We start from the raw sequence: 23291 nt of genomic DNA on the forward strand, positions 1-23291 counted from the left end.
CGTTAGCTTTTTACGTCTGGCGATTGCATTCACACTTTAAAAATCGTTAAGTGGTATTCATTTGTGAAGATTATGTTGCTGAACAAAACGTGTAAGTCTCATAAATGTGTGTTTGCCACAGAACTTATTTTCTGCAATAAATCCAAAACCCAATGGGGTCTTTTTCGTTGAGGGAACCAGGGCGATTCTAACTTCATGGTTGGCCTACAAAAATATGTCATCCCTGGAGCACTCTATAACGACTTTGGCTTCCAACAACTATGCATTCCGTTTGCAATGACGCTCTCGTTTTGTCTTGTGTTAGAAATGCAGCACACCCCTTTCCTTTACAGCAGTGCTCTTTCGCTGTCTTGAACCAGGTACCCCTTCTTGTTTACCATTCTGTGTGGGTGTGACTTTTTTTTGCTGTGTCATCATCATTCATACCAATGTGTTTATGATTAAACTGTTTACTAGAGCACAAAGGTCTTCATATACGTATCTAGCCTCTTAATTTTGCTTTCAAAGTGCACCAGATTGATGCATTTAACTTCTAATTGCATGATGTTTCCAAAGTCAATGAGTAATCATGTTAAATAATCGTGATCTCAATATTGACCAAAATAATTGTGATTATGATTTTTGCCATAATTGAGCAGCCCTAGGAAGGACCTGACGGTAACTTTTATAGACTTATTTTCGGGCTGAGTCCTCACTGTATGGAAAAAAACAAAAGTATTTGCATCATCTTCATGGCTCCTCAATAACGACATATTAATGCATCATTAACAACATCATTTTGACAAAATGATATGAACAACCTGGCCTGACCATATCATATTTTTAAGATAGGAGTTCATATCTCATTGTAATAACAATAGAACTGATTGGAATATGTCCAAAATGAAAACACGAGGGCAACTGAAATCACTCTTGCCCTCAGTAACTAACCCTCTCTGCTCTGTGCATTCACCACAGCTGTGATCATATGCAACCCAGCGCTAATCATTATCATTCCCACTAAATGCCTGGCATTTTGCATAAGGCCAAGCAGCCTAATTGGCCCGTTGAACCTTTCATAGAGGGGGCAATGGAGGAACAAGAGACTTTGTGCGCGGCACGTCTTGGCGGGGGAAGCAGACAGAGGTGCTCGGCGTTAAGGCATCGCAGCTATTCTGCCGCACATGCCACAAGCATCATTAAAATTGCAAAAGCCTCTGTTCATTTTGTTTTAATATTTCATCAGCGCTCGTCTGAGCAGCGTTATCGTAAGGTTAAAATCAGAGCCATTTGGCATGACCCAGAGTTGGCACGCTCTTCGTGCAATTTAAGTGTCGCGCTGGTTTTTTAGATGTCTCAAACAGATTATAGAACATCAGGGTGCCATGATTGCTGCCATACTTTGAGGTGTTTACAGGTGGGCAGGAGTTTGAGTCTGTAGCCTGATGATGATTATCACGCTTCATCATGAAAGTTGGAAGAAAGAAGAGATGAAACGCCTCATAAGTAATCAGATGGATTTTAATCGAAAGTCTCGCTCCAGTTTGCCCTTCCCTGTTTCATCTTTTACTTTTTTATTAAAAGTTCAAATTGAGATCAGATAGATGCTGTTGTCCCCTGTCTCAAATCTGAACAATTCAAATATCAGGAACCGGTGAAAAAAAAAAAAGATGACGCATATTCACCTCAGATAACTCATAAGATGCACACCTTTGTCCTGACCTAATAATGTTTCCAGATGGCTGAGGCATTCATGTCACTCTGGCCATCGTCAGTGACAAAGGAGACCTTCAGAGAGAACTCTCACCCAGCCAGTCACAGAACTGTATCTGTTCATCTTCATCCCTATGAGCCTTTGCTCATCTTATTATGACTTTCTGTTAATGCACGGCGGAGGCCTGTGTGACTGTCTGGCTGTAATGGGCCTGTGTTTGATTAATCATGTCGACCCATTGTGTTTCACATCTAAGGCTGCTGCGTTAGGACTCATCAATGGAGACCAGAGTCCTTTGAAAAGGAGATTGGTTACAGACTCAGCTCATCTGAATACACAAGCCCAGTGGGCTTTGATGGCAGTCATGTTGTGTCGGAACAAACCGCGCTACAACAAATTATGATGTCACCAGGTATCTTGTAGCTATCCTGCGGTGTGAGGATGACTTGTTGCTTTATCATTTATATTCTGTGAACCCCCAACAACCTGTCCTAACATAGTTTAGGGGTCAACATTGACTTTGGTGTAGGTGCGTCTCTTGTGATTTGTTGTGGAGCAGAAATCGATTTTTAGTGTCCCCCGGAGAAACGGTGGGCTGCCAGGGACTTGAGAAAATGGGTGACTACTTCCTCCAGTCAGCTCATAAATAACCTGGTCCTGCCAGCTAGCAGACATCAGATTTCGTCTGCAGCTGTGGCAAAACCTGTGTGAAATCACTGATGGGCAGTGATGATGTCACAGGTTAGGAGTGATGTCACGGCCATAACTTCCCATCCCGCTGTCTGAATGCCAGATGGACGGTAGAGAGGTGTGGAGGTTGGAGCTTAGAAAGCTCTCGCTGTGGGGAAAACTCACCCCTCAGGAGGTGTCATTAACCTGGGCTTACTCTTTGACCCGACTCCTCTGGGGGCTCCTGAGCTCCAGCTTCCTGGACCCGCTCCTAATTAGGCTACTTGTTAGAACTCTTCTGAAAACCAGCTATTCCTCTAGAGCATCTGATCTTGTGTATGTCTATGCACACCCAGAAAATGGACACGCAAACACCTCCACTCATCATAATGCATCTGTGACACATTCGGACGTTTTTTCTGTCCTGCTGCTGTGTCTACAGCAAAAAAGCTGTTTAATGAGACACCAAGGTTTTGAGTAGCTGCTGTATAAAATGTGATTGGGACGCGCGCGCAACCATCCTACTAGGCTAGTTTCTGTGCTCTCACTTTATCCATCTCAATCTGTTTTTCCTTCCCACTCCACCATTATTCCAGCAGCCAGCTTTATTGCCACATTCACTCTCTCTGTCCCTATCTTTCTTTCTGTCCGCGGCTCTCCGTCTAAATGTCTCCGTCTTCCTCCCCGTTTTCCCATAATCACCTCACACCTCCGAGGGCCTCTGCTGAGACGAGCTTCACACCTCAGCCCTCGCTGTGACAACAGGTACCGCTGGCACTCACCGCCTGGCCTCTCTCCAATCAACACCTGCTCGGCTTTATCCCTTTTTTCTTCCCTTCCTCTGTTCCATCTCCCCCCACGCTCACTCCTCTCCATCTCCACCTTCTTCCCTCCATAGTTCTATCCCTTGTTTTGGCGTCTCTGCCAATCCCTTTCTCCGTGTATCCCCTCTTTACATTTCCCAGCCACTCTGACATTTCTCTGCCTCTTATCTCCTTTTCCATAATGAGTAACAGTTCATCCATATGAAGTCCAATCCATTTCTCCATACCAATGCCTCCTGGAGATGGCACTGTGAACCCCTGTTGATTTAAACATGTTCATGTGAAACTTGTCTGCTCTCATTACTTTCTGTGGCAGCCAGTGTAATGACTGGCAACAGCAGCCTGTATGCAAGTCATTCAAAGGTGTGTCTGGCCCGTTTTTTGCCACCAACCATTTTTCAAATCTGACACTTTTTTTCCTTTTTAGTTCACCACCTAAGCACGAGACCGAACCCCCTAAATGAACGGACAGTATTTGTGTGATATACTGCTCTGAGTGTGCATGTGGTATAAGGATGTGAGGCACTATGCCTTTCAACGAAAACATAATGACCACATCTGCTTTTTTACCCTGCACACACTGGCACCCAATCCCCCCCCCACCCATCCCTTCCTCTTAACAGGCCAATTATGTGACTGCTGGGAGTCAATGGCGCTGTGAGCTACTCCTGAGCTCTTCTCCTCACCAAGGTCAAGCTGATTGGCCCAGGTTAATGGGCAGATGTGGGGCGAAAAGAGGAGGGGGTCAAGCACCTAGAGGCACCCTCCACCTCATCTCTAAACTGTCCCTCTTCACTACAAGAGCCCCTTTTACCACCAGCGCTTCTACAAACAGGATTAACCTTGGCTGCTGCCGTGGAAGCCCGAGAAACGTAGGAGTGTTTCCTCCCCATGAATGGAAAGGGTTTTGTTTTTTTATAGGCGTTTAGGTTTTTAAATGTTGAAGTTGAACTCCTAGAATCATAAGGGCTGATGTTCAGTAATGTGTCCTCTCTGAGGATAATGGAAACATACCTTCTATACGTTTGTGTCTATGTTGGGTAGAGGTGTTTCTTTTATTTTAGCTTGATGAAAGTTTGTGTTACACAAAATCTTTGTGTTAGATTTTTGTCAACATTGCCTGCACAGTTTCTAATAAGGCGTAATTCTCAGAAAAGGACATCTGAACTGCTCTGTAGTTCTCATGATTTTGATGTTAAATGCTATAATATTTATCTCTTACGACTGGCATTGCCCCCACTAGCTTTAAGACTGCCGTGGCTCAACCTCTACTTAAAAAACGCACACCATGATCCATGGTCTCTGAATAATTGTGGACCAGTCTCTAACCTTCCGTTCTTTTCAAAGGTGCTACAAAGAGTTGAGTATCAGCAACCTTCGGCCCACATATTTAACAGTAATCTTTTTGAACCATTTCAGTCTGCTTTCAGAGCCTGTCACTCCACTGAAATGGCACCAATAAAGTGGTGAATGATCTTCCTCTGACTATGTACTGGGATACCACCTCATTACTGGATCTCAGTGCAGCTTTTGACACGATTGATCATTGTATACTCCTAGACTGACTGGAAAATCAATTTGGCATTTCTGGCCTGGCACACATATGGATAAAGTCTTACTTATGCGATAGAACGCAGTGCGTTTCCTATAGTAAGACTACATTAAAATGTGCTGATGTAAAATATGGAGTACCTCAGGGCTCTGTCCTTGACCCCTTGCTTTTATATATATATGTTTCACCTTTTATTCGCCGTCATGGAATTCATTTCCACGATTATGCTGATGCTACTCAACTGTATGTGCCTGTAAATGTGGGTGATCAGTCCCACATCATTAAGTTAGTGGTCTCTGTCTGCTGTGAAAAATGCCACGTAATCTCCTGCTTCTAAATTCAGATAAAACTGAGATGCTGGTCATCGGTCCTGCTCGACATAAACACCAGTTTGACCTGTTTTGTTGTCAGGCATGTTGCATGCTAGTACTAAAAGCCTTCAAATGGTTCCGAATGCTACAGGTAGAACTAGAAATTTGACCATAATACTCCAGTTTTAGCTTCCCTTCATTGGCTCCCCATCCATGTCAGGTCAGACTTTATTGTGCTTCTGATGACTTACACAATTGTAAACTGGCAAGCCCCTTCATACCTATCTGATCTGGTTAAACCTTATATTCCACCACATGTTCTCCGCTCTCAGAATACAGGGCTCCTGTCTGTCCCCAGAGTTAAAAAGAAGTCCTTTTCCCCTCATACCCCCTTCGTCTGGAATAACCTCCCTGCTGACATCAGACTGTCCAACTCCATTGAGGCCTTTTAAATCCCAACTTAAAACTGATCTTTTCGCCTTAACTTTCAGTTAGTTGTTTTTTCTTTGATTACTTTGGGCCTTGTCCTTATCCGAACCAAAGGTCTAAGGATAGAGGGTGTCATATGCTGTACAGCTTGAATACATATAAATAAAAGTCAGCCTTTGACAAAAGAGAAAGGGCCAGGCACCCTCCCTTCACCCGTCATCTGAAGTTGATAGAAATGGAGCTTAAGTAGTGAAATGTCAGTATGGGGCGTCTTAAGACCCCTTCTTTGCCTAATCTGGACCTTCACCCCCTGCCCTGCCCTGCCTTATCAACAGATCCAATGTGTGCATCTCTATCTATCTGTCTGTCTTCATTATATGCAGTTGTGCAGTTACTAAAAAATAAGGATAAAAGACTATAAACAAAAATCTCGACACAATCTTTCATTGTTCTGTATAAGTAAAGCACCACACAGGGTTCCAGTATGTGATTTTGGCAGGGCTACTTGAGGACACTTGGCCTGAACCCACTCTAGTCTTGACCAGTCTCCCAATCCCTGCTGCTGACAGCCATCCCCTACAGCATGATGCTGCAACCAGCGCAATTCACTGTGGGGATGGTATTCCTTATCTTGTCCTCACCAGATTTAGCACTGGTGGTCACTTGGCATTCAGACCAAATCAGTTTTTTGCCCCATCATGCTCTCAGAATCCCACAACTTCCATTTGGCAAAGTCCAGATGGGCTGTCACACAGTGGTCATTGGGTTTGTCTCCTGACCGAGACCCCGATGACATTTACTGAGATTGGCCACATGGTGACCTCTAGAGTTTTAACTCAGCTCTGTCATAGATCTGCCTGAAGCTCTTTGAATCTCATTATTGACAGGTGTGTAACTGGACATAGGTGGACTCACTTATGCTTAAAGGAATCATGATGTAGTCCTATAGCAAACATAGATAAATGAGGTATTTCTTCAAAAACATTATTGCCATATAAATTAAGTTTTGCTGTTCTGTTTGTGTCTAGCACAAGGACGCACATATGACCACAAGCGCACGTAGGAAGCGATAAACAACTCATTCTAACACATTATGTTTTATGAGGAGAAAAATACATTAACATGTTTGTTTCTCAAGGATACACACAATGTGCTGGTGGTGAGAAAACACTGAATATAAACATTCAGAGTAAATTTAAGCTACGGCATACTTTCTGAAGCCATGAACATCCCTGCTGGCTGTGTGTATTTAAAGGCTGTTGAGTGTGTGTCAAAGGCCAGTGGTGGCGTGAGGCCTTTTGTCAGCAGGGGGACTGAGGAACACAAAGACCAAGGCTGGGTAGTCAGGATGCTGCTCTCCAGAGAGACACCAGTTCAGAGGTCAACATAGGCTCTTTTGGGGAACACTGTGTGTGAGTGTGTGTGTGGGCGGAGGGTGAGAGTGTGTGTGTTGTGCCTACTTATGCACCAGCGCCTATGTGTGAGCATGTGTACGTGTCCGCATGCGCTGGGCGGGGCTGCACAAAATTGATCCCGGTGGACAGGCGTTTTCAGGACGGGTCCCTGTGGACGGAGAGAGAGAGAAAAGAGGAGAGAGAGATGATGATGAGGGTTTGGTGGCGGTTGGCCGATGGGGTCCAGCAGGGATGGAGCAGCCTGCTAATGAAGAGCCATCTGAGGCCTCCATTCACCTTGAACATGGGCCACTGCAGCTGCCCTGACCTTGGCTTTGATCCACAAAGATGCTTGACCCCCACCATTCCCCAAGTGCTACCCCCCTCCTGCCATCTGGACAGCATGCATGCATATGTATACATACGTACACGCACACACCCACAGATACATATGCATGTACACGTAGGCAGACTCGTATACACATGCACGTAATGCGTTCACAGGTTTCATGGTGTTGGATTCTGTCTCCGGCGGTGTTTGTTCAGCCACATAACACCATCAATTGTTTGGCATGTAAGCTGCATTTTAGGTGCTCGTGCGTAATTGACCTGTCCGTTTGTGTACTAGTGTCACCAGTGTTTTTTCGATACAAACCTACACCCAAATACCAGTGGTGGACTAAGTACTCAGATCCTTTACTTAAGTAAAAGTAGAAATACCATAGTCTAAAAAGTCCTGAATTCAAAATGTTACTTCAATAAAAGTATAGAAGTATTATCAGCAAAATGTATTTAAAATATCAAAAGTAAATTATGCAGAATGGCTCCTTTCAAATTGTAATTTTGTTATAGAATATTACATTATTCTGTTGTTATCACTAACAAATACATGTAAGAGTATTTTAGTGTTGTAGTTCGTCACGTGGAGCCAATTGTAGATGCTTTGGGTAGATTAGTAGTATAGTAATGCATCATATCATTTGTTTTATAATGTAAAAAGTAACTATACATATGAAAGAAATGTAGTGCAGTAGAAAGTATAATATTTCCCTCTGAAATGCAGTGGAGTAGAAGTATAAAGTAGCATAAGAAATACAGAAATACTCAAGTAAAGTACCTCAAAATTGTACTGAAGTACTGTACTTGAGTAAATGTATTTAGTTACATTTCTCCACTGCCACATGCCCAACCACAAGGCACTGGCTTTGTCACCAAGGAGAAGAGGGCAAACAGGGTCGTAAAGGGCCGTTATCCACTAAAACACATCATCCCAAATGTGAAAATGTTGTAGTTAATAGAGTGGATTTTCCTTTTCTCTTTATACCTAATACTCCCTCATAACGCCATAACCACAACCCCCATGTCTCTAGACATCTGTCCACTAACTAAAGTTGTTTCACATTAACTCAGAGCTGGGAGGTATTTTTTTCCTCGTTACTATCATCGATGGTTGCCACGCTCCATAGGCATTACATTGGTTTCCCTCTCTTCTCCCTAATAGGAATGCAACGGCTCGGAACGTAGGGGTTCCTTGGAAATTCCCAAAGTGGCGCAACACACTTTCCTCCCACACACCGGCTTGTCTTGCTTGTCCGCCCGGCTCAGCTGTAAATGACAGTTATGTCACGGGTGACTTGAGTTGCAGTCCATCTGTGGGAATGTAGACCTGTCTGCATTTTCCTTTTTCATATATTCCATCCCTAGCTTTATGTGAATGTTTTAAAGCACAAAATATAGTGGGGTCTTGAGCGAAACAGTGATATTGTCAATCAGAAAGACTCTCATAACATACATTACATTTGCATACATTTTGTGAACCATCTTTGCGGAGAAGTTTGCCACAAACATGAAGCTTCGCCAGGCACTCGTCAGCAGTAGCTGCAGGCAGCTTATTTTTTCCCCAAAAGTAGGTCAGTGTCAGCGGGTTTGGTGTCCATGACATGGACATAGTCTTTGCGTCACTGTTCTGGACGTGTCCATTGATTAAGTTACTGCATGGAGGCTGCCGCATCTGTGCATATGCAGGGGAACAAGCTGTGCCCGTGGCTTAGTAATTAGAGACAAGCAGAAAGGAGAGGGAGTGCGAAAGAGAGAAGGCAAAGATTACCCCTCACTGTGCATCAGGTCTGATTTCTGTGCAGCAATTTTTTTACCCACAGATAGCATCGTACATTTACTTAAGTGAGCTGATTATGGCTCTCGCTTTCACTCATCTCCAAAATACCTTTTATTAGTCTCCCTCCCTCACCCCATGTCTTTTCTCCCTGCCAGCCTGTCATATATTTTCTCTCGCCTCTTGATAATTCTACACTATCTCCCTTCATTTTGTTCTTTGAAGTTTTTTTGTTTTTTTTCTCACCCACTATAATCCATTTGTCTAACTTAGATAGAGGGCAGCGGAAGGAAGTAGTGGAGGAGAGGCGTGTGTCAGAGTCAGAGAGAGCGTCTGCTCCAGCTGGAGTCAATATTTGCTTTAGGAATCTCAATAACAGGCCTCCAGTCATCTGCATCTCTGATAATGGACAGCCATATGGCTCTGTTGACCCACGCTGTGCCGAGCTTCTCTCTCTCCCCTCGTCCTCTCCTTGTCTTTCATTCCTTTTCTAACTTCTCTCATTTCTTTTCATTAAGTCCTCCCTTCTACTATATTTTGTCTACCACTTATCACCTATCTGGGCACATTTTGTTCTTTTACAAACATCCGTTCTCTGTGTCTGTCATCCATAAAAGCCTGGATATGACCCACCACACAGAGCTGTGACCCAAGTTGCCATGGCAGCAGAGACTGGGATGCCCACTCTTTGTCCAGTGCTGTTTCCAGCAAGTGACAGAAAACAGTGACGTTGCATGTCTGGCTATGACTGGAAGACGGATATAGAGCTCAAGAGGGGAAGTGCTTTTACATGCTTAAAGTCATGCTGCTCTGCATCTCTTAAATAGAGAGCCTGGCCCTGTCTTTCCATTCCTCTTTTCTACTTAAGGCAGGAAATATGAGGTTTTTATTTTAAGGGATTACTTGGTGGTCTGTCCAGACAAGCGTACAAATGTTGTGTGGTTATCCTAGAATCTCATTTTGCTACAAAATGCCTAAAAAAATGAGGAGAAGACATCCCAATTTTTTCAGTTTGTTTTAAAGGGGACTTATTTTGCTTTTGTGCTATTTCACTTTCATTTAGTGTGATACATAGTTTTTTTTGTGCATGTAAAAGGTCTGTAAAGTTACCAAGCCCAAAGGGAGTTACTCTCCCCCACAGAAACACTGCTCCTGAACTGCAGGGAAACGCCTCGCTTGATGTCCCGCCTTTTCTTATGTAACATGGTGATGTCACCAAGTGACACATTTTTCCTACCGGCTAGTTTGGCACAGCCTCAAGTTAAGCTAGTTCGAGCGGAGCTGGAGCGGAGTCCGAAGAGTTTGGTTCAGTTGACCAATCATAACAGTGGGTCTGCTGACCAATCAGAGCAGACTGGGCTTTTCGAGAGTGGGGGGCAGGAGCTCAAACAGAGCGTTTTAGACCGGGAGTGAAAAGAGGTGCTGCAGCTCAGCCAGTTTGAGAAAAATAAAGCGATTTCTGAACATTAAAGCACGTAAATATGTTCTGGTAGAAACCCAAACTACAAGTATGCACCTGAAAATAAGCATAATAGGTCCCCTTTAATCTACCCTCGCTAGTATTTGTCTCCAACTTTTACCTTCCATGGTTAAAAAATGCTATTCATGTTTACAAAACCGTCATTATTAGGTTCATAAGGTGTGTGGAACCGAGCATCACTACCATTTAGTATACAAACCCATCCTGCTCCCTATATTCCTCTGTTACCCTATCCTTTGTCTCAGCCTGCCCTCTGTCCAGCTCTGTCTGTCCCCCTGAGCAGCTTGGCCATCGTACCCTCTGGTGCCTCCCGGCTCAGGTGCCCGTCACCCCCGCTTTGCCACGGTTCCCTCAAAGCCATTGGTCATGGCTGCCTTGGCCCCTGCTGTGGCGGCATGTGCCCACAGCAGGCCCCCTGCCCAAGCACTGTCTCGTCCTATCTATCTAACCCAGACCCAGAGCCTCTCGGCCCAGTCCAGCCTATCTCAGCTCAGCCTGGTTCAGCCTTGGCGTCAGCAACAGCCCAGTGCCACTCCACCCTGGCAGTCACAATGAGACGAGGGGGAGGGCGGGCCTCTGTGTTGAGCGACTAGAGTTGTGTGTGTGTGGTTGAGAGAGAGAGTGAGAATGCATGTGTTTGTCAAGCAATTTGTTAGGTGTCGTCTATCAAAGAAACGCGGCCACAACAGACAGCCGTGAGAATAATCGGACTCATTGTCAAACATGCGCACACACCGTTTAAATCTCCAAAGTGCCATCAGACAGACCTTTTCACTCCAATAGTTCCCCGCACCATATTTTACCCAGCACTTGCATCCATTCCACAACAGACTTAGCGCGATATATCTATGATAATGATATGATAATGGCCATCAGAATGTTTTCCGCCCCTCGCCCGGCAGCCATTTTGCAGGCTCTCTTCATTTATGTATTTATTAATTTGAGCTTTTCCCCATTTCAAATCCGGCCATCCATCCTGCATGCCGGCTGCCCAGGCTCCAGTCGCTGCTTGTCACTCTGAATTTCAAATGGCTCCAATTTTCCCCCTGATGGCACGGAGAAGTGGCAGGCAGCACATCGGGGAGGGTGGTCCTAGACATGCTGCCTGCAGCAGGGGTTCTATTAGAGAGAAGAGAGGGACGAGAGGGGGGGATAGAGGAGAGGTTTGGAGCACCACGCCAGTAGTGATGTATTCTTTCTTTCTTTTTTTGTATGATTATTTTGGAGACTGCTTTCTCATTTGGGGCTGTGTGGCATGGCTGATTGCTCCATCTTTGCTTCTGGCTGGGTTGCTGATGGTGGAGCTGCCCTGCCCCTGCCTCCCGCTCTCCCAGCTCACTCTCACAGTACATGTATATGTAGCGCAGCACTGAAAATATTTGTAACTGTGGCTATGAACTGACAAGTTGTGCTATGTACATTATGAAATGTGATTATTTTGAGTTGTAGGTTTTTCTTCTCCAACATGCCAACGTGTTTTGTTCCTTAATGAGAGCCAACCAGCTATGAGGAGCGGGCGCTCTACCTGGAGGCCATTGTTCAGAACCACAGAGAGGTCATGACCTTCGAAGACTTTGCATCACAGGTCTTCTCCCCCTCTCCTGGCTATCCAATGAGTGGAACAGGTGAGAAATGAACCCCACTGCACCTCTGTCCTCCTCCATGTCCCCACTCTATGTCTTTCGCCCCTCTCATTCCATCTGTTGCTTCATCACTTTTGTGCATTTTTCTCCCGTCTTTCCAACCCGTACTCATTCCCAGGACATCAAATACCAACGCTTTGTCACGGCAGTCGATACCGCCACACAAGGCACCCTTGAGTGGCGTAATGAGATGCACTGTGCTTTCCGTTAACTACAATGTAAACCCATCCCCGGCAACAGGAAACGCTCCGAGAAAGCGCTGCGTGTCCCGTGTGTTACGTTTCATTTTCACTTTACAATCAGCTGTTCGTTCGTGTCCCCTGTTCACAACGTCAAGTCACATTTGCACTATAAAAACAATAGTAGTTTTAAGCCCTACCATGTTGTTTTTTTCCTAAACCTAACCAAGTGGTTTTGTTGCTTAATCAACAACATTAGGCACGTGTTTACATGCAACCGAAAAAGTGATGCCGAGGAGGCTGACAAAGTGTCTAAGTATGTGACGAGTTGGGATGAGAACGTGTTGCTCTTTCACCCTTCTTCATTGTCTTTTCTTGCCCCTTTTCCTGTATCAGTCTCTCCTCCTCCTCCACAACACACCTGTTTGCCCCCCCGTCACCTCCTCCGCCCCCCTCATTCTCTCCACTCTCCTTCCACGCCTACGCTCACTGATGAATATCAAACGACGGGGCCCGGCTCTTCACGCCATCCGACCGACTTCAAACACTCCGCTTTCTCCACTTCCTCAAGCCCCACTCACGCTACTTTGTTCATCTCTTCTTGTTTCAAACTGCATCTTTCCGTGCAATTACTTTCCCATGAATATAAGCAGCCTTGTTAAATGGCGGCCGCCGAGCTCATATATATGTGTGTGTGTGTGTGTGTGTGTGTGTGTGTGTGTGTGTGTGTGTGTGTGTGTGTGTGTGTGCGCGTCTTCTTGAGCTCATTCACCAACACTTAGGAGAGCCGACCGACAAACAGCAGCTCGCGGATGTCAGCACAGCGCTCTTATCAGTCCGTGATGAATAGAATGGAAAAACGTGTCTTATCTTGTTCTTCCTACTCGTACCAGCTCTGATCGATCTGCAACAGCACTGAAATCAATACAGGATTGCACTTTTCCACTCGATTGGATACCGAGACGCGTTCTGTTTTGACAAGGAAAGCGCTCCACAATACCACACCGTAGATGTCTTGTCATTTTCAAATCTCTCAGTGCTGTTATGTTTTAAGGGTGGTTTTAACGTGTTTGTAATATTTGTTATCCTGTACGCTGGCATGTGAGAATTAGATGTCTGAATTTTCTAGTGTCTGTCTGTGTAGGACTTCAGATTCTCAGGCGGAAGGTGTGATATTCAGGCTGTTGAAGGCAGGCAAGAGGTAGTCAGCTACATTACCATACTGTTTGCCCATCTCTCCTGCAGAGGTGTAAAATCTCCCCAGACTGACCTCTCGTCACCTCTTCTCATCCCCAGCACCAAAACAGCTTAAAGGGAAGGACTGAGGGGCGGAAAATATACAGAGGAATATAGAGGAGGGGGGAGCTGCAACAGAGAGAGGAACTATTTCAACTATGGGTTCCTTTGTGGCCGGACAGACAGAGGTTAGAGAGGTTAGCCAGGCTTGAGAATAATGTTTCACAGCATGGGACATATGCTGCGGCTAATGTGAGAGGCCATAACATAATGAAGTCTGTAAGGCTGTTGTGTCACCCTCGCTGCTGCGGAAACTCGTTCTGAACGGCAATTTGTATTTCTCCGGAATCTACGCGCGTAAATAGATTAGTAGATTAATGTGAGGGTGTGTGTGTGTGTGTCTGTCTGTCTGTTGATATTTAATCCAGGACTCACTTGCTCCATACGATACTCTAACACAATCATTTCTTGTACATTATAACAGTGCTGTTGAGTAATTTCACAGATCGCCTTCGCTGCTGATTTTGACCTTTTTTAAATACTGCCAGATTCATCGGTGGACCCATCCTAATAAAACGTGGATGAGAATTGTTCAAACCTACAAAAACGTATATTAATTTAAGGGGCGTTTCCCAAAGTTAGCACATTTCTAACAATGAATATCAGCAAAATAGATGCATCTAGATCCGGTTGGAACCAGCTTAACCAGTGGAACACTAGCAATAAGTGTGCGAGAGAGTTTTTTAGAAATGTTAAAGTGCTCTCACATCTGCATGCCAAATTACCTCTTTCACAGCCATCGGCAGTTCCGTGGCCTGTTATTTACGGTAGTTTGATTTGTTTTTGCATTCTGCGAAGACCCCGTCCTACTCTGCCTCTGATTGGCTAGTGCTCGTTGCCTTCTTTGCAGAATTGAAGTTTATTGCTGATGAACAAGATTGGTGGAAGATTGTTAAGTTTAATGATTCCAACTTAGATGTGGATGATTTCATAAGGATGGCAACCTTCTTATATAGTGCTCTCATATCAATGTCCTAATTATGGGAGTTGTTTTTTTTAATGTTGGCATGCATTTGCCTTTATGGATGGCATAAAATCACAGATCCGTTGGAGATTTAAATTTTCATGTGGTGTCCTAATTAAACTTAATGTTAACTTTAATGTTGAGATAGCACACTGATAACAAAACATTTTAAAATAGCACTTCATATATAAAAAAGGTTGCGGACTCTGATCTAGAATACATCTATTTTATTTTACGGTGCAGCCATGGAAACGGGGCGTATAGGGTTTGACTATTTCACTGTTCGGTATAAGCATCATATACAGTAGCTTCACTGAGGTGCTGAGACAACCAGACTATAAGCAGAATATACTGTGTATGTGAATCTGTCATATAGTGTGAAAGAATTTTTTTTTTTTTCTCTAATTTTAAAGAAACCCAACAACATTTAACAGAAAAATAAAGAATTCATAAGAAAACACACATATTACCAGGTGTGACTACTTGGGCCTGCAACCAATAGTTAACTTAATAGGTAACTTAATCTGACCAAAACCCCAAGGTATTCACTTTACCATCATAGAACACGTACGCCGAATTCACACCAGAGCAGCGGCGAGGTGCTATCTGCAGCGAGCTGTCATGCAATGACAATGAAAAGCTGCGGCGGCTGCTCCTGAGCTAATAAACAGTAAACAGATCCTGTGACTGCTGTGACATGTTGACTTTTGTTACAAAAGAATTGCTTCTCACCTGAAACACATGAATACGCCTCCCAGCCACAGAAAAATGTAATTATTGCCGTCGAGCAGCACTTCGCCGCTGCCTGGTGTGAATTTGGTGCAAGAAAACCAGCACAATGCCCATTTGATAAGCTAGAACCAGTGAATGTTTGGTGTATTTGCTTCAAAAAGTAACTTAAACAACTAATAAATTGTCAAAATTGTTGCAGATTAATTTTCTATCGATCAATTTGATGTTTAATTGACTTTAACAATTACTCTCAGCTACCACAGTTATGTGTGTTTTCATGCATTCTTATCAAGTGTATCCAACTGAAGGCTGATCTGTAGCTTTTCTAAACGATAGGCGTGATGTATTTATTGCTTAAGGCCACATAAATAATGCATCTAAGTATCATTTACCGTTGTAGTCTATCATCCTGATCATCTGTTGTCCCATCAAGCTTATAGTTTCATTGTAGCAGTGATGGCTGGCTGACACTGCTCCTCATTCTCACCCTTCTGAAATGTGCTATACTGCCCTCCCATGCCTTTTCTGTGTGCGCGTGTGTGCGTGTGTGTGTGTGTGTCCATTTGTCTGTCCGTCCATCCCGCCATTGCTGCCACTAACATGTCATCCATGCTCCATGACAGCGTGCAGGCGTTGGCCGGGGATGGTTTGGGACATGGAGTACCCCTGGGCCAAACTGGACTGTAAGACTCTGCCTGCTTCTTCCACACTAGGCATGACGCCCAGCCACAGCCCCACCGACATCCATCCATTCATTCATTCGTTTAGATCACTGTGAACCCCACCATCATCAAATAACTGGGCTTGATTTAACCCTTTTTTTGTAAAAGCAAAGTCGAATTCAAGCACAGATTCTGCATGCTTATTGCTAAATAAAGCGTCCCTTGCAGTGTTGCACCACTCCCCTGTATAAGGCATTTGACCTCAGCCCTCTAACTGTCAGCATCCTCCACAGCCTCGTCCGCCCATGATCCTGAATGCAACCTCACTCTCACCCCGCTACTTCAAACCAGCCTCATGGCTTCCTGCATGAGCTAGTCCATCTGTAAAGCAGACTTGATCCACAGTGCTCTGCCCTTGTTGTTGTGTTTTACACCTGCACTGCTTACTGTTTTGTTACGTCGTGTGTTCTCCATCCTCTAAACTCTCTTTTGGATAAAACAACTTAAAAGCTCCCATGACCCTTTTAGGTGCCCCCCAGCATCTTTTTCCTCTCTCATCCTAACCCCTCTCTAACAGCAACACCGGTGGTGAATGTTTTTTGTTGTTGCCATGTGAACTGCTCCAAACCGTTCATGCTTTGGATTTCAAAATTGTGTGTTGATTTTGAAATCTGTGAATTGGACAGATTCATCAGGTACCATCAGACATTATGGTTCTGCAGAGAAAAAAACACTTGTTGATTAACTCATCAACCCAATCAGTTAACCATGTCTGACTTTTCAAACCTTCCAGTGACGACTAACCTCGATGCCACACAAGCCCGTCTGAGTATCCCTCCAGATCGCTGACTTGTCAGCAGCGTTGTGTTCTGCTGCAGTGTGGTATATGCTGTGTGTCCACTGCTCATCTCACATGATGCTCTACTCTGTTTTTCCCTTTTTTAGATTAAAAAAATATCTTAAAGGTCCAAATACTGTATATGGCGAAGGTAAGCCCCGAGTCAGACCGGAAGCTTGATTCCCGTCCAGCGGCCTACCTATACCCTTCGCTTGATCACTCATCCTGGCTGTTCCCCGCCCCACACACACACCCCTCCTTTTTTCATTCAGCACTAACCAAGCTTTATTTACTGAGTGCTCTGACAAAGGGAAGGGGGACAGATAAACCAGGCTGTTTATTTGGGGGGGGGTGTCCTACTGTTTAGGCCAGGCTGGTAATTGAAAGTGATGCACGGTGGGGACAATTAGCACCTGACTAAGTAGCAGCATGTACAATACGGCTACACTTCTGGCCCTCGCTTCTGCATGTGGCGCGCCTTTATCTCTTCCCCCAGCAAACACTTTTCTTTCTTTTCCTTTTTTTTTCTCCCCCCCTCCAATCCCTCCTCCACCACCCTCCCTCATTTCCTCCTGTTGGAGTGTGCCTGTTTGCCTGGGGCAGACTCTGAGACTAACACCTGCCGCACTGGAAGATGTCTTTGTCATCTAAAGCCTTGTTTGAACTGCTGCGGAGGGGGACCAATAGGATAGCAGGGCCATTTAAAGACCCTCTTTGTTTTCCTTTCTCTCTCAGTCTGTCCCGTCTTCTTTCCATGTGAAATTAAAACCTCCCCGTAAGGTAGATCGGGTTCGAGCACGGAGCGGAAATGCTGGGTTATAATGACGATAATGATGCATTAGCTTCCTCTGGATCTGTGTTATTCTTTCACTCAGTAACGTACTATGAAAATTAATTCTCGCATAAGGCCATACAGTGAAGAATGGCATTTAGAAACTGATGCAACCACAGTCATTAAGCGCCACAGTGGGAGTGATGACTGTTTAGTGCAGCATGTTTTTAATGGGCGCTAAACGAAAAGGGAAGTCTGCTGAGTGGGTGGTGAACTGTACCGTACTATTGTCTGTGTGTATTAGCTGTAATAGGTGGTTGCCTTCCTCCTGTCTGTCATATGTCTTTGCAGCACATGCTGTTTAGTTTATAAAAAGTATTTACTGTAGGAATGAGTAGAAGAATGCAGGATTTGTTCCGTCCATCAGGCCAGCCCACATTTTTAGCCCGTCCCCCTTTTTTTTTTTTATATATTCATATGCAGATTTGAGAATTCATGTTCGGACCCCCTCACCTCCCCTCTTAGCCCTTCACAATGCACACGCACACACACACCCAATGTTTCATCCGTAGCCCAGCCCTCCTCTCCCAGCGAGCCGCGGCCCTGGATGCTGCCGGTGTCCACTGTGCTGCTGAGTGTCTGTTACTCCAGCCATCTGCCGTTCCTTTTAGCCGCTGCAACTTGAGATGCCTCGGAAAAAATGGCAGGAAATAAAAGGATAGGAAAGAAAATAGGCAACCAGATGCCATCTCGACAAAGCAGAAAAGTTGTTTAAACTCGAGGCATGGGGGCCGAGGCGGGCGGGCGGGTGGGGGGTGGACCCGCGGTCTGGGTTTGGTCAGGGGTACACCGAGAAAGTCAGGGCGACGTTCACAATACTTGATTGTCCTCGCCAGCGTTCCATGCCCACCTCCCGGCTTATTACTCTTTGCCATCCCCTAATCATGGATGTGAAGTTTGTTGAAAAAGGACAATACTTGACAATGGGAAGGCTCTACATGTTCACAACAAGAGCATAATGTGCAATTTTGTTTTCATTCAAAGCGTTCTGCTGTCACACTGCGAACTGAATACTTTTTTTTTGCCCGTAGCTACAAAGGTTACTTCTAATTTTTTTTATATCATATAAGCATCTGGTAAAAACTGCATTGGGAAGAAAGGCAGCTTCTCTTTTTAACAAGCTTTGCTTTTCCACAGCATGTGAAAAAGGCATGAAATTTCTGAAATATTTAAATTCGCTTGCTCACATCTTTATTCTAATGACTTCAGGGGGTAGAACAAACTCAAATCTTAACACTTTTTTTTTTTACAGTTTGCATTGTAATTTTTTGTGATTGTTGGTGAAAGGCCTATGAACTGGGTAATCTTGGTTGTGGGAGCAGCCACATGCATGACGAAGCATGCTGGGATAAACAGCAATCACACAAATGAACAACCAATGAACCCCACTGCCATGTCTAACCTGTCTCTCTCCATCGTTGTCTTTCTGTCTACCAACTCTCCCTCCATCTCTCTCCCAGGTTCATTCACCGGCAGCGCGAGCACCGAAGCCGGAAGCACCACAGCGACGACGGACTCCGTCGACCAGGTTTCTCCCACAATGCCCCGTGCCACAAAGAACCGAGTTTCTGGAAAACTCCGCCGATCAGCCAGCGCTATAAGCAAATCCTCCAACTGAGCTCTTCAACCCGTCCCCACTTTCTCCCCCCCTCTTCCGAGTGCAGCCTTTAATCTTTTCTCGAGGAACCTCACACACCCAGCTGTGACTGCAAGTTGTTTTTGGCGTGTATTTTTTTCTTTATTTTGTGTCATATATATAAACATGCAACTGGAGCATATTGCAATTTTTTAATTTATGTGGCAATCATTGATTTTGTTGATACATTTCCATATGTTGTGGTGTTTAACTGCTTAATCGAGATGGACTAAGCTATTTATGTTCACCCTGGTGGTTTCAGCTTAAGAATCAGCAGCATAGGAAGACTTAAACTGAGAAGTCTTAAAGCAATCTGTGATTTAAAAAACGTCAATTTTATTCTCATTTTCTAGTGCAGTCTGGATGCACTAGAGAGGAAAACAAGTTCTTACTATAGTAAGGGAATGGGAGACTGCTTCACTTTGTTTCTATAATCTCATCTGTCTCAACACTTAATGTGACAAAGCACTGAATGACACAGCTGTAAATGCTAAAACTGCACAAGAGATTGGTATCTGTTTATTAAATATGTCTGCCTTTTTACCTCCTCCTGCACCTGCCACAACCTTTCTGTGTCAAAGATAACCACTTCAGTTGGTGACAGGATGACGTCCTGCTCGTTAGCACCACTTTGGACCATGTTGGTGGACCAGCTCCCCTACACTGAAAAGGAGAAAAAAGACTGATGCATGATGGGGAATACCTCCCCAGGATGATTTGTACTCACTGCACTACTACACAGACTTCCTGGGCACGGAGTCCCTGCAGTACGTTGCAGTCAGAGGCTTTTTTTTTTTTAAATTGTTTTGAACCCAGAGTGGACAATCGATGACGTCTTTCTAACTTGAGCTGAAATTTGTTTGGCTTTTTTTCTTTTTTTTTTTCTATCACTCTAATTTTTCCTTTTTAAATGAATTCCGATGGATTGTGTCATGATTTGATTTATGCAACTCTGCTGGAATGAGGAAAGACTGCGTTTGTAATCGTCTTCTGATGTCGTTAACATAGGCTCATGTCCGGTAATTGAATAAGTTCCTCCTGTCTCTTTCCTCTGCTATCAGTTTCCCTTAAGACATCGACATTCCAACGTTCCCCGACCGTTTTTTTTGCACTCGCTGTCATTGATTTAACTAGCATTGAATGTTTTTCTCTTCGTTCTTGGATGTAAATTGCTTTAAATTTTATTTGTCTGTTTGCTAGATGTGTATATATAGAAAAGGACTGTTTGATGAATTATTATTTTTTGCTGTTGTGTTGTAATCATGTGCTTGTTTAGAGGAAAAATACCGCCAGAGCCTCAGGTGAATCTTAACTCCATGCACTGGTGTGTGTGTGTGCGTATGTATGTATGTATGTATGTATGTATGTATGAGTGTGTGAGTTTCGGAGGGCGCTTCTCACAGTGCCTGTGTAATGTCTGTCCTCTAAGATGCTGTCCAACACCACCTCTCCTCCCTATAATCACATTTTCTTCTACTTCATAGTCTTGAGACAAACCATGGACACCCTGCGTCACATCCCCCCCGTTAAAACAAAGTGTTTGTCCTCCCCTGTGTCTCTAAAGGTCAGTGTCTTGTGCTTCCCACAACAAGAAAAAAAACAGCAGCAGATGGATTTGGAATTGCGGGGTTCTCTGTTTAGTCTTTATTACAGGTGGTGCTTCGTCTTTATCTGTGAATGGAATCAAGTGGCACCAACTCCTCCTCCTCCTTTCCCATGATCCTCTCCCCTGTGTCACCTCATGAGGCCACAGGAGGGGTGGGGTGCTGTGGGTTTAGGTGGCATGCCAGAGCTGAACTCTAACAGCCCTCCTAGCAACCAGCCAGGCCGGCGCTCTCACTTCTCCAACCTGCCCCAGCTCGGGGGTTGTCATGGTAGCCAGGTGTTCCCCACACACACACACACACACACACACACTATACACTGTCATCCTCTGAGGGCTCCACCCAAGTTGCAACACTATCCCCATCTGTTGCACTACTATGCCTTACTTTCCCCCACCATGCTCTCCTTGTCATTTTCTCTTCCTTTCCCTCACACGTCGTTCCTCCGTTGTTCATTCCCCCGAGCTGAAAATGGGGGAGTCCAAACAGCAGGAGATCCATTTTTGTTGTGCTTTTGTTTATTGAAGAATGTATAGATATATAGGCCTGGATCACATCTATGGTTTTTATTCCCCCCACCCCTCCTCTTCCCAAATCCACTTGAAGGAACCGCCCAGGATCTTAAAGATTGTAGGTTATAGATGATTGTCTGTTGAAAAAGGGGTCTTCTGTGCTCCCCCCCCCCTCTTTGGTGGCGTAGTCGCTGGAGAAGTTAGGATAAGGATTGTGTGTCTTTATATACGTGAAGAAAACGAGCTAGTGTTTAGCCCTAGTGTGTTTTTTTTTTTCTTCTTGTTTTAGAAATCCTTGTACATTTGTGTCAAATTTGAGGGCTCGAGCGCCCTCTGAATATAAATATATGAATGCCTGTAATATAATCTTTGTATAAGAGAAAGAGGAAAAAAATGCTTGAAGATTTCATCATTACTTGTCAACATATCAAAAACTGTTTTTAAACGACCGAAGTCCTGCTATCTTTATTAGAAATGTGAAAATTGAAACATTTCATTAAATCAATTTGAAATTCTACGCATCTTTGTGCTTTTTTCCCCCCCACCCTCCTCTCAACAACACATCAGCTAATTGTGTAACCTCAGATTTTGTAGAGTGTGTGTGTGTGTGTGTGTGTGTGTGTGTGTGTGTGTGTGTGTGTGTGTGTGTGTGTGTGTGTGTGTGTGTGTGTGTGTGTGTGTGTGTGTGTGTGTGTGTGTGTGTGTGTGGTGACATGATGGTGCTGTTACCATGGGCTTTCTGACCCTGGCCCAGCCATAGCAGCAGCAGGGGTAACCTGACCCTCCTCCCATCTGTCTCCCCTGCTGCTCAGCCCCTGCTTAGAGGGGAGGCAAAACATAATGGAACCTCACCAGGAGGTACAGGTGCAATGGTTGTTGCACCTACGGGTGCCCCTGCCTTCCCCTGGGTCACACGGAGACGCAAGAAAAGCACTTGACCGTAATTGGAGCCCTATAAACTGCATGTGAGAGAGAAAAGGGTGAGAAAGAAGGCTATAATGTTGCCTCATTTTCACCCACCTCAGCGTTGTTTGCCTCTAGTCGTTGACTCTGAGATAGTGTACAACACAACAGGCAGGGTCTGGGTGTCCCAGCCCCTCCGAGAGGCTGCCATTCTCTGTGATTATTGTATTATTTCATGTGTTACACTGCTGCCTGTAGTCCAATATCACACTTCAAATATCTCTCTGTCTTGATGTATTGTCACTGATGCCTTAAGGGGGAGTGACACTCATTTAAAAAGTTTGGTTTATTCTTTTTTTTGGGCTTTGGACAGAGTATTAATGAGCAGGAACAACTCTATACAGGAGATAAAGTCAGTGTAAGGGTGATTTTTTTATCCTTTTAACAGCATTTCCCCATCATTATGCCTTGAAGTGAACTCCATGCTGACAGTATTTGTCTATAGTTAAAGGCTGCCTGCTAAATTACAACTGACTTAATGCTTTTCAGGTTTCTGGAGGTCAGATATGAAGCCAACTGAACCCAGATGTGTCCTAAATCAGCACAAATCGAGCTGCCTTGAGTCCTCCCCAAAGTAGACAGATGTTTTACTGCTCCAGAGGTGAGTTTTATCCACCACCTCTTTGTCCTCCTGTCATGTCCTGACATGGTATTAAGGAGGGAATTTATGATTAGGCCTTAAGTGCTTCTCTGTAGCAGCAGCGAAGCGGCGTCTATTGAGCCACTAGCAGCTCTGATTTAGTGCGCATCAGGCTGATAAACGCAGAATCGAAGGCAAAGGTTTTGGCCCAAAGGAGACTCCTGAGGTTTCTTTTTCCTGTTCCGGAGGAAGACTCAATAGATTCGCATAATTTGTGAGGGAGATGGTGGAGAAATTATTGCATTGTTAAAACTTTTAGGGTGTTAAATTTTACTATTATTTATCTTGCTTGATAACCTCGAGTGGCACTTTGGGAACCAGAATT

General features: G+C 44.5%; 1 protein-coding gene across 5 annotated transcripts in view; it reads left to right on the forward strand.

Annotated features, from left to right (window-relative positions):
- ralgapa2 (Ral GTPase activating protein catalytic subunit alpha 2) overlaps window positions 1–21880 on the forward strand; it is a 117813-nt gene extending 95933 nt beyond the window's left edge. For 3 of the 5 annotated variants that reach the window (XM_074661144.1, XM_074661147.1, XM_074661146.1), the window contains 3 exons: window positions 11969–12090; window positions 15903–15962; window positions 19072–21161. In XM_074661144.1, the coding sequence (XP_074517245.1) occupies window positions 11969–12090; window positions 15903–15962; window positions 19072–19229 (340 nt within the window). In that variant the 3' untranslated portion in view covers window positions 19230–21161. Of the gene's footprint in view, window positions 1–11968; window positions 12091–15902; window positions 15963–19071 lie in introns of all 5 variants that reach the window. The other 2 variants (XM_074661145.1, XM_074661148.1) reach the window with 1 other exon arrangement.
- The last annotated feature ends 1411 nt before the right edge of the window (window positions 21881–23291 follow it).

Source organism: Sebastes fasciatus, chromosome 15, assembly GCF_043250625.1.
Source record: "Sebastes fasciatus isolate fSebFas1 chromosome 15, fSebFas1.pri, whole genome shotgun sequence".
Lineage (NCBI taxonomy): Eukaryota > Metazoa > Chordata > Actinopteri > Perciformes > Sebastidae > Sebastes > Sebastes fasciatus.